This window comes from Leptonychotes weddellii, chromosome X (genome assembly GCF_054177405.1).
Source record: "Leptonychotes weddellii isolate Sample4059 chromosome X, ASM5417740v2, whole genome shotgun sequence".
Classification (NCBI taxonomy): domain Eukaryota; kingdom Metazoa; phylum Chordata; class Mammalia; order Carnivora; family Phocidae; genus Leptonychotes; species Leptonychotes weddellii.
Window position 1 is genome coordinate 745,585 of NC_138385.1, and position 11,986 is coordinate 757,570.

General features: G+C 47.7%; 1 protein-coding gene and 2 non-coding genes across 3 annotated transcripts; all 3 read right to left on the reverse strand.

Annotated features, from left to right (window-relative positions):
* Positions 1 to 204: 204 nt before the first annotated feature.
* On the reverse strand, positions 205 to 11,522 carry DKC1 (dyskerin pseudouridine synthase 1). Its single transcript, XM_006736920.3, has 15 exons — positions 11,372 to 11,522; positions 10,570 to 10,637; positions 9,852 to 9,938; positions 8,440 to 8,531; positions 7,937 to 8,121; positions 7,246 to 7,310; positions 6,764 to 6,890; positions 6,396 to 6,526; positions 5,840 to 5,983; positions 4,768 to 4,888; positions 3,381 to 3,499; positions 2,597 to 2,700; positions 1,991 to 2,099; positions 1,244 to 1,363; positions 205 to 981 (listed from the first exon to the last, which is right to left on the reverse strand). Exons 1-15 carry the CDS (start codon positions 11,385 to 11,387, stop codon positions 916 to 918), a joined length of 1,554 nt encoding a protein of 517 aa, XP_006736983.1. The 5' UTR covers positions 11,388 to 11,522; the 3' UTR covers positions 205 to 915.
* On the reverse strand, positions 2,173 to 2,301 carry LOC115942201 (small nucleolar RNA SNORA56). The gene has a single exon (XR_004076816.1). It is a non-coding gene; the product is annotated as a small nucleolar RNA SNORA56 (small nucleolar RNA).
* LOC115942200 (small nucleolar RNA SNORA36 family) lies at positions 6,161 to 6,297 on the reverse strand. The gene has a single exon (XR_004076815.1). It is a non-coding gene; the product is annotated as a small nucleolar RNA SNORA36 family (small nucleolar RNA).
* Positions 11,523 to 11,986: the final 464 nt, after the last annotated feature.

The following is an 11,986-nucleotide window of genomic DNA, read 5'->3' on the forward strand; positions in this document are numbered from 1 at the left end:
GAAGATTCTAGAGTATTTGGTCCCATACCAGATAATAGGCCCCAAGATGAATGTTGCACGACATAGAACCAGAGAAAATAACCAAAGGAAAACATCAAATTCCAAACAGGACATAAAGTTTCCTAGATTTTTAATTAAAATAGTTTCTATCTTTTGTTCTACTAGTTTGACATCCCCAACAATTAGAAAACCCAACAGAAATACTTAAAAACAAATAAACTTTAATAAGTAAAAAGTACAACCTTCTCCCAGCAGTGAGTGAGTGCATCCTTTGAAAGTAAAGGAAAATTAAGAGAGAATATGGAACAGTATTTTAGCTTCTGTCACAAACACAAGTAGGCAGATGGATTCAGGTGCATTAGGCTGTACACACAGGCTATGAAGGAGTACAGAAAGGACCGCTAAGCCAGAGATGGAGTGGATGTAGCTGACAGACCACTGTCCTCACAGGACATGGGAGAAAAGATTTATCCCCCCAGTGAACAATGTGGTTCAGTTCTCTTCTTTTACTTGATCTACACCATTTCACTGAGCAATGTTTAGAAACGTTTAAAATGGGTTGAGGGGTGGTGCAAACCAGGAGAGAGCTATGCTGATAAAACAGCCATAGGGCACCAGCCGCAGATGGCTCCTGGGCTGTGCTGGGTCTGAAGGAGAGAATTCCCAACTCTCCCAAGCAGACAAGTGGGTGCCATCAAACCTGCCTCCTTCACCCATATCCTTAAAACAGGACAGGATGGGATGACCACACCAAGGAACGTCACTGAGTTCTCACGTAGCAGCTAAAATGTGCCGGAACTCTCCACCCTTTCTGGGACCTATGTTCCATTCCCTCAAGAACAAAAGGAATTCTGTTTTCTCAATAAGGCTTTAATTTCTCCTCCCACCTGGACACAGTGCTCAAAGTGGTGTCCACTACTCAGAAACCACTTCCACTTTTATTTTCTTCTTCTTCTTCTTCTTCTTGGTACTGTCACTGTCCTGGGAGAAAGAGAAAGCCTCACTGCATCTGTTAACAACCAAATGAGGGAAGTTCCAAGAGCCCAATAAGCCTTTTCAGGATCTGGGAGGATATTCTGGATTAAATAAATTTTGCACAGAACACAAGCCCTGAGCTTTTTAGTGATGCCCCAGCGGTCTACTTTTACGGACAGGACCATTCAGATTTCCCCCTCACCATCAGCAGCATTCCAACTATGAGCAGTTACTAGGAAACGCTGCTGCTCCCCCTTCAAGTACATACCCCATCTCCTGGATCGCCCCCGCTCTCTAGCGCAGCTTTGGCCTTTTTATCCTTCTTCTTCTTCTTTTCCTTCTTGACCAGCTGTGGAGAGGTCTCGTCACTTTCACTCTCTCGCTTCCGCTAAGGTGGAGACAAGCGATCAAATATTAGACCTTGGGCAAAAATGGATGAGAAACGTTCAGTAAGAAGGTGGGGAGTCACCAGAAAAGTTCCTGACTAAATCCAAGAGTAAGTTTTCTAATTACAAACCCCAACAGAACCTTAATTTACAGAGAATTCAAACACGGTCTCATCCCCATGCGCACAGCCGGAGCACCAAAGCTCAGGGGCTGTGACAAGTTGGACTGCAGGTCTTCAAAGGCGGCGGGCAACCCAGGAGTTGTGACAGGCCCCATGCGTGCCAGAAGCTCTTCCCTGCTCACTCAGCGCACCCATTCTGTGCTCTCATGCCAGTGGTCCCCCCAACCCTGACAAGCTAAGGCGATCTAGAGGTTGTCAGCCTCTGGTGATTCTGCTCCCCGCTGAGTTTTGTACGGCTCATCTGCCCCGGAGCCAGATTTGATTTGAGCGCACAATCCTCCCAGCAGACACAACAGGGAATGTGAATTGGAGCCCACACCGCATCACGCCCCCAAGAAGCCTTGCCGTACTGAGCCACGACCCGTGCCTAGACCGCAACCATCGAGATAAGCCAAATGCAACCATCTCCCAAAGCACACTCCCAACTGCTCACAGCATGTCACTCACCTTTGGGGCTTTTACCACTTCGGCAACTACTTTTGGGGCTTTTACCACTTCGGCAACTTCCTGTGGGTCTCTCACTGCTTTGGCCCCCACCTCTCTTTTAGCAGAGTCACTGGAAGACAGACAGCAATTGGTGAGAGGCACTGAACGGCTTTCCAGGGAGGTAGTGCTGCCTCCTCAACCAGTGATATCTGGCAAGTCTAAAGCCACCATCAAAATACTGACGACAGACAGAAGAACTCACCACTTACTGTTGCAGACTGACTCCCTCTAGAGTCCCACGAGCCAGACTAGAAAGGGATAACTGTCTGCTGAGCAGGCCTGAGCAGTCAAGGGGCAAGTCCCTACAGCCCCCAAGGTCTCGTGAGCACCACGCAGGTTCCTAGAGTCCCCCATGTTAGCAGCTCTCCCCAGAACTAAATCTGCCCCGCTCCCCATACCCAGGTTCCGTGACCGCCTGCCTTGGCTCATGTAGGCAGCCGCCATGCTGCATCTACCCCTCTGAGCTCTACAGCCTCCCGTCCTCACCTGTAGTGGATGCACTCCTGCATCCAGGCAGCCAGCGTGCCGCCTCTGCCCGCCTGGGGCTCTGAAACACCCTGCCCTCACCTGTAGTCCACATACTCCTGCATCCAGGTAGCAGGCGTGCTGTCTGTGGGCTTGCCGTGCTTATCCAGAAGACCCTGCTTGATCATCAGCCTCTTCTGACTTGCCTGGTGGATCGTCAGGATTTCAGCATTAGAACAGTGTGACACATGAAGCAGGTATTATGGTGGCTCAAGTAAGGCTCCTCCCTTGTGTGTTCTCAGCTGGGCCTCACACTTCTCTGCAAAGCACTCAGAACTCACGCTCTCCAACAGGAGCAAACATGGGACTTGTCAAAAGTCATCAAGCCTTCTTTATCAGTCAGAACCTCCAAAATGTCATTTTGTGGCACCCCCACCCACCCCATTCTTCCACCACAGGGCCTTTGCAGCACATGCGATTCCCGCTTCCCCAGACTCTCCCTTCCTTTCTTCACTTCATCAATACATAACACTGTGTCCTTTGTGCTAGCCTGGCTCCAGCGAAGATCCCTCACCCAGACCCCCCAGCCAAGTCAAACCCCTCATTTTGAACTCCCGAGATGCCAGGCACCTCTCTATACTCCTTGATATCCCTTCAACTTGGCTTTCGTTGTGCAGTATGAGTGACGCCCGTCTGCTTCTCCCCATTAGACTAAAATCTCTAAACTCTGAGATGGTCCCATTTCTACTCACCATCACTCCCCAGAGCCCAGGTACACGGCAAGGTTGTGGTGGTAGGGACATAGCTGAGAGCCACCCAAGGAGTATTCAACAACACAAAAATGAAGAGTTAACTCACAGCAGAGCACACACCTGCTCCCACTTACCTTTGGACCTAAACCCCACTTCCGAGGGTAAGTGTCTCTCTCCATGATTACTCTCTTGATCTTGGCTACAATACCATGGTCACAGGTAGATATCACTGCCGTGGTCATTAATGCAATAGCTGCAGGTGTTAGAAAGAGATTAAAGAATGACTTGGAAGAGAGAAACTTCGTTATTATGAGCCCTAATTCCACTGTTTTATATAAATTTTAAAACCCCATTTTAGGGGCACCTGGGTGGCTCAGTCGCTTAAGCATCCAACTCTTGATTTCGGCTCAAGTCATGATCTTAGGGTCATGAGATCGAGCCCTGCGTCGAGCTCCGTGTTCAGCGTGGCGTCTGCTTGAGATTATCTCCCCCTCTGCCCCTCCCCCCACTTGTGCGTGTGTTCGCACGCTCTCTCTCAAGATCTTAAAAAAACAAACAAACAAACATTTAAGGGGCACCTGGGTGGCTCAGTCGGTTAAGTGTCTGCCTTCGGCTCAGGTCATGATCCCGGAGTCCTGGGATCGAGCCCCGCATCGGGCTCCCTGCTCAGCGGAAAGTCTGCTTCTCCCTCTGCCCCTCACCCCGCTTGTGCTCTCTCTCTTTCAAATAAATAAATAAAATCTTTACAAAGAAAAAAAAACATTTAAAACTCGAAGCTCTACTGCCTTGAGGTTTCCTTTGCTGAGGATGTTCATATGGAGAAAATCCACTGCTATGGGAAAAAAGCTCTGAAACCATATTACGATTGTCAGTTAAAATATTTACACTAACCACATAAAAATCAACGCTTCCCAGAGCCTCAGGAGACCTCTTAATAAGTAAATCAGAGCTATTCATTTAACGTGCTTAATTGGCACCACCAGAAAGAAAGCATGTCACGTGAAGGTCATGAGAGTCCCTTCTCGGTTGCAAGCAGCGATCTATGGATAGCAGCCAGAAGGGAACACCTCTAGTAAGGCACCCTAAAGATACACTCACCAGGCTTAGGGCTCAGGCCACACACGGGGAACAGCTTGCACAGCCCCTTCAGGGCAATGGAACATTTGAAGTTTTAAGGACAATCCAACAGTAGCTAAAGGTTCACAAGTTAACTGCTATAGGCAAACAAGGAATGAGCTAAACTTCATCTCGATTACCACAGACATTTACTCCCTTCGTTAAGGATTTTCCCTCTCCCCACTGGAGCCGGGCTGCTGAGACACGACCTCTAATAGCAGCCAGTTGGGGCAAGGGGAAGCCTCATTTACCTCCTCCTCACCTATGCCCATCTAACACAGTCCCCAAACAGGCCCCAGACAACACAAGGATTAGATGAACCTGAGGAGCCAGCACTTGGGGGCCTGCCCTTAGTGAGCCTGGCTGTGATGGTGCAGAAGGAACTAGGGCAACTTCCCCTCTTACCCATGCAGATTGCTTCCCCTTTGGTGGTGATGACCACGATCTCCTGATTGACTTCGATGCCATCCTCATATCGGAGAACACCTGGAAGCATGATTTTTGCCCCATAGCAGATTGCATTCACCTGCAGAGACAGCACTACATGTGAGAGCCCTAGCTGCTGCACTAGCCCCTGCCCTCCATCCCTCCCCCCCTCACCAGCACAAAGGAGAACGGGGCTGGAGGGTGGGGAACAGGACCTGCGAAATGGAGCTAATGGCATTCCACCATGGGCGTAGGCACCTTATACACACTGACTCAGAAATGTTAAAGGGGAATTTAAATACCTACTCCTCATTCCTCCACTGGACTTAAAGGTATTTTCATCTTAAAAACCCAGCCTTACTTTTCCTTAATCACTCCTCTCTTTTTTATCACTGATGAGAGAAACCCTGACAGAATCAGGAGCGTTTTTGCTTTTTTTGGGAGATCGGGCCTCTAACAGGCTCTCAAAATGACCAGCAAGCAAGATTACTGAGGCCTGTTGAACCAATCACATGCAAGTTCAGGCTACCTCTCCCTGAGTTCAATGGCTTGTGCCACCTTGTCTTCACTTACCTGTATCTCTTGCTGACCACACTCCACCTCCCCCTTAAATTCACCCAGAGGGTACCAGTCTGACCCCAGCATGAGGAGGCTACATCACATTTATGTTGTTGCTTCACACAATTATGTTTTTTCAACTATTATAATGGCAGAGTTTAGGATACCTAATTTTTCTTTTTCTTATTATGAAGGATAACGTACAAAAAAATGCATCAAACACCCTCAACTCGGCTATCCTTTGTCCCGGACATAATTACATCATTAAGAGAACTACTCGTGGGGCACCTGGCTGGCTCAGTCGGTGGAGCGTGCAACTCTTGATTTCAGAGTTCTGAGTTTGAGACCCACGTTGGGTAATAATAAAGGAAAATAATAAGCTCACATCATGTTTCATCTCTTCACACAGAATGCGGATTTCAGAACACTGACTGTATCTCATCTTTGTGGAGTCACATTTTGTGCAAATGTGAACTTGTAACCCAGAACTTACTGCACTGTCTTTCATAACCAGCCTTTTATGAGAAGTCAACAGCTTTTCCAAAGGGTAAACAACTCGCCGCAGGTAACTGTCATCCTTGTGGTTGTCATACAGCCACTGGGCATCAAGCACGTCATGCATTGTCACCATGTGGTCCTGAAAAGCAGCCATGTATGAAAACTATATTCAGTGTCACTGTCTCTGAAATACACAGACCCCAAACTTCCAAAACCTGAATGAATTTAGTCCAAACTCATTAGTCTTCAGTCTCTTCAGAATCACCTCTCTTCTACACACCTGTAACTACTGATACACTGAAATCTAAGTAGGCATTTTTGTAGGCTGGGAGGTAGTAAATGAATAGAGTAATGCTTTCTATCCAATCATCTCCCACAGCCCAGGTTTCAATGTTCCAAAGTTTAATTAACAGAACAGGGAAGCTGCCCTGAACTGAACTCAACACTTTGGAAATTGCCTTTTCCAGGATGTGAAGCAGGTGAGGAATTCCACCAAGGGCGGGAAGGTGTTAAGTACCAGCTCTGAAACTTCTAGCCCCATAACGGTGTACCTTTTCACTCATGACTCCAGAACGAACCCTCCGAAGTTCCTGCATCTGACCGCCAACTCCCAATAACAAACCAAGGTGCACACACAGCGTCCGAATATAGGTGCCGGCCTCACAACTCACCCAGAAGATTCCTAAGACACACACACACACACACAAAAGTAGCACATTGTCCAAAGTAAACACATCACTGACTGAGAAACCCAGAGTTATTCTTTGAGCCAGCAAGACCAAATACAATAGAAACAGGCTCCGACTATACCATATACTAAGGGCACCTACTCCTAACAAGAAAATCTAATTCTCAAGAACGCGTTCCTATCCACATGTGGTCAATGTCAATTCAGTTCCTCACAGACCTAATGACCCACCTAATCTTCTTTCAGGATCATACTCGATCATCTTGCTCTCATATATGGTCCGCACTCTGAGTTGCCTCTTTACTGCAGCAATAAGTGGGGGTCGCTGGAATAAGGCACCTGTCAGAGTTTCTAGGGCCTGAGAATAAGCACAAACCAAAATGAAGACTCTCATCGTACAGACTCTCAAATAAGAGCAAACAGCCTATTGTGGCAGTTTCAGGACACAAATGAAAAAGTTTTTTTCAATCATTTAAGACCTAAAATGTCCTTTCCATTTTTGCTTCTTTATTAGTGACACAGGAATGATTCAGTGCTTATCAGCGAGCCCTTTCCTCAGAAGGGACATGGCCAGAAGTGCCCCTGTCGGCGTGAGCAGCCCACTGAAAAGGGCACAAGACAGGACAGCCAGGAAAGCCGGCCTGTCTCCAGATGTCTACGGGCTTAGACACCCACATCACCAAAAGGTGCCCTCCCTGTAATCACAAACTTACCCTAGAAAGTTGAGTCCCCCCTTCAATAGCATTGTGTAGCCGGACAATTCCCACATACTCTTTGCCTGAAAAATGACAAAAGAGTAGTCAGGTATGGCCACTGAGTTTTCTGTGTTTTTATATGCTCATATTCCCATTTTGTGCAGCAAGAAAAGCATGCAGTTTGATGACTTCTTTCTGTAAAGTTTCCATGAAGACAGATTTCATGGTTTGGACATGGGAAAGGAGTGAAGATGCTTCCTCTCACTGGGGGTTCAACTTCCAATGTGCTGACAGGAACAGCTGGAATACGCAGTGTAGAGCCTGCTTAGAACAAAACCTCGCAAGGTCATGTAGGAGTTTCCCCTGATGAAAATGAGGGAAGGGCACTTTAGGCAGAAGCAGCAGCAAAGACTCCAAGAAGCCTGGAGCAATAAGCCTAGAGCGGGACCCAGACACAGCCCTGTCTCAGTCCTGGGAACAGATCTAGTCAACTTGATGTGCACATGTCCAGTACCTGGAACTCCAAGAAAGGCAGACACACTAGGATCTGGCAAGGGACAGAAGGTACACAACCAGAGTATCCCTGCTTAGGATTTTTTTTAACTAATGAAGAAACCATTACCAAGGGCCAAAAAGTAGAAGGAAGGGAAACATAGAAAGCCTTCCAATAACAAAGGAGCTGCCTCTTTTTATTCCCTCTTCCACATACCTGCACTCTGCTGGGATTTCACCAAGCGAGTGGCTCGTTCTATGCACACGATTAAACAGCCAGTCACCTTGGGATCCAGAGTACCACTGTGTCCTGTCTTTTCCACCCGAAGTATTCGTCGGATCCAGGCTACCACCTCATGGGAAGAGGGGTTGGAAGGCTTGTCAAGATTAATGAAACCTGTCCTAAAATGGAAAAGAAATCACTGTGCTGTCATCTCTGGCCCTCTAATAAAAACTAAATCTGAAGAGTAAAAAAGTTCACCACAGGTACAGGTTATGTATTTCCAGCAATTCTAGGCATTTCTAAAATGCCACTACCTTCTTGAACAACTGATGTGAAAAAGTCATTTTTTTAAGTACACTCTATGACCAATGTGGGTTCAAATTCATGACCCCAAGATCAAGGGTCCCATGCTCTACCGACTGAGCCAGCCAGGCGCCCCTGAAAAGGTCATTTTGAAAAGAACAGAAGTCTGAACACCACATGCTCCCAACACTTACCTGATATAGTCCCCAATCTCCCTCTTCAGAGGATTTGAACCACAGGGAAGAGGTGTATAGTGTGTAGTCCTTACATTTAGCTTATCGAAATTCTGGAAAGCAATGATACAACACAGAATAAACTTAATAAACCATTAACATATGTAAAACAAGAGTCCGCACCATCAACCATGTTATGGTTAACCCGCAAGTTTATAAACTTGGATTCTGCTCCTATATTTTCATTATCTAGTGTGACAGACTGTTAAGCCTCCTTACACACTGGAAAAATTACCCATATCAACAGAATTAAGACAAATTTGATCACTCCTCTAGAAAGACTTCTTCGGGTACAAAGACTGGCAACGTTTCTCAAACACAACCAGCTTGTTCCTGCTCCAGATACTCCCATCTCTGCTTTTCCCAGGTCTGCTCCTTTTCATTCTCCTCCTTTCCAAGGCTTGACCACAGGTCTAAAAAAGCTCCCTTCAATTAAAGCTTATCTTTCATGTTGCCCAGTTTAGTTTCATCATGGTACTTATCACAAATAGCAATTTTAACTATCTCCCACCCCGAGATTTTAAATTCCAAGATAGTAGGGACCTTGGCCTACCCAGTTCACTAGCATATCCTCAGAGCCTACAATAGAAAAGCAGATGTATTAAACGGTAGACCTATCTGACCAAGCAGAAACTCAACTGTGTTGAATTATATAAGCAAATCTCATTTGTTTACTTTATATATATTGATTTATTATAACACTTTGTCAAGAGGCGCCTCAGTAACTTCCTCTACCCTACCCTTTCTCCTAATCTCATACCTGGCACCTACTAAGTTGCTTGTGAAATTTGTAATTCAACTCATTACTGAGCCACTCTATTTAAAATCCAACACAACAGTCAGCAATTTCTAGAGGACCTACATGCTAGGACTGTGGCTAAACACGTTTCATGGATTACCTCCTACAGCCCTCAGCCTGCCTTCCTAAGAGAAGATACCATAAGCAAACAGACTTGGAGGTTAAATAACTGGCTCAAAGTCATACACTGACTCAAATTGGTCTGGCTTCAAAGCACATATCCTCAAGCACTAAAGCAGTCCTACTCCAAGTGTGGCCCACAAACTAGTAAAAGTCTGTAAGGTGGAGTTAAATACAGAAACCAAGAACTAATTATTTATAAACTTTAATGGCAGTATGACATTGTTGTGACATTTTAACTGTATCCTACTACAGCACTGGTGCACTGGAAATGAAAAATGAAACAAAATCTGGTCCTTCATGTCAGACACTCTGAAGAACACTGCTCTAAAACAGTATCATCTGGCATTTCCTAAGTCAAAGATGCTAGTGCTAATCACTCTTAATGAACCGCTTAACACTTAAATTACGTAAAAGCCAGGCATTGATCCGATACATAATCCTAGCCACATACCTTGAGCAACAGTGGCCACTGAGATGTGTCCAACTGAGCCACCTTGGACTCAGGTTTGATAAGAAATTCTTCAGCATGTTGTATCTCCTTACACAGGACAGAAATACACTGTTAGACTTCCCACCTGATTTTGTACAATTCCATTACTACCATGTAAGTCTAAGCCTCTTAAATAGAAAAGAAGGTAGTCCCTATGCCTCTTCACTGGGACTTCCAAGTGAAAAAGAAATGAACCAGGACCTCAGAAGGGTAAGTGAAGTGCCACCAAGATGGGGACAGCTAGGAGCGCCTGGGTGGCTCGCTCAGTTAAGCGTTTGACTCTTGATTTCAGCTCAGGTCATGATCTCAGGGCCCTGAGATGGAGACCCGTGTCTGGCTATGCACACACACAACACACACTCTCTCTCTCTAAAGAAAGAAAATCTTCAAAAAAAAAAAAAAAAGAAAGATGGGGATAGGTACTTAAAGAGAAAGAGGGATAGTGGGTCTGTTGGTGGGATAAAAAAGAATTTCAGGGAGAGGAGCTGATGTGGTCAACACCATTCAGCAAACTTGACAGGAGAGATTTAGGTGGCTGGGGTTGTGTGGTTTACTACACAACCACTACCCAATTCCAACCCATTCCTTAGAAACTTTTAAAAACAGTCTTTTTATGTAATGTGTTACCTAAGTAACCTTTCACTTTAGTTAAAGCAAACTATAAAACATTCGTACTCACTGCTACATCTTCTTCTGGTAAAGACTTCCGCTCCTTTTTCTTCTTATGTTTCTTTGGCAAAATAAATACTAAAACAGACAAGAGATTTGGGAGTTTTTCCCGAAAATAAGGGTAACAAAACTTAAAATAGAGAATGAAATCAGAGCAAGTAGAAAATGGACGTTTGGTCTAGAATTACTGGGGAAAACAAAGTGTGTAAGGCCAAACGCATGGGTTGCACGGCTCGGTAACCGACCACAGGCAGTCGCACATGTCGGCTTCCATTCCGGTTCACCACGTGGCCGTGGCAGGGCTTAAACCTGCCGCACAAGTGTTCGGCCCACGGGCCACGAAGTTCCGTAAGTGACCACTCAACTGCCCCCTACCCGGTTCTGTGGCCCACAGAACTTTCTTGCGACTTGGAGCTACGAACACGCCGGAGGCCCTCGGCCCTTATTCTTCCCCGTCTGTTCCTACCGCCCTTTCGCGTGGTGCAGGCACTGCCAGGTCTCCCGTCACGGCGGGGAAGCCGGCACGGCCGACGCCTTTCAACGGGGACCCGGGCCCTAAAGAGGCTGTGCCTCGGCGGGAGGCCCGGGCCTCGCGGAGTCACGTCACTGAGAGGACCCCTCCATCCCTTGCCCTCAACCGTAGACCCAAGGCCAAGAGGCAAGGCCAGCAGGAGGCCCGGCTGCGACGGGACCGGCCTGGCGGCAAACCGGCGGAGAACGCGGCCCCCGACGCCGTCACCCTCCCACCCCCAGCTCTTCGGGGCAGCGGAGCTGATAGTTAGCCCGGTCACCCACGAGGAAACGACCCTTACCTTCCGCGTCCGCCATGTTGCCCCGCACAGCGTGCGAGCCGCGTGGGCCACCACCGAGGGAGCGAGCACAGACTCCCGCCGCCCACAGGCCGCGCCACTAAAACCCGCCCACCTGTGCGACGCCGGGTGCGTGCTGCGCCGCGGGACTGAGGGGCGGGGCCAGGCTCGGGGAGGTGAGCCCGAGGCGCGCGCGGGCCGCCTGCGCAACTTCATTGGCTGGCTCGCGCCCCCGCCCCCCTCCCGAGGTAGCGCGTCCGCGCGTGCGCTTTGGGACTCGCCCGGCCCTACGCTGCCCGGGTTGGAGACGCATGCGCAGCCCGCCCCCGCGGCCCATAGCCTATGGGCGTGGCCCCGACCACAGTTCACTGACCTTTGCTGTGTTTGACGCGGGCTTGGGCGCCCTGGGTATACCGCGAGCACTGTTAACAGCAGCTATCTGCTTCCTCTCGCCGACCCTTTAAGGTTGGTATCGGATCAGTCCTGATTGAAAAATGAAGACGTTGAGGCACAGAGAGGTTGAAAGTCCTTCGCTGCTTGCAATTCCCATCTAGCTAGAGTGGTGCTGGCCAATAGGAATACAGTGCGAGCCACTTGTGGACTTTTAAATTTTCCAGC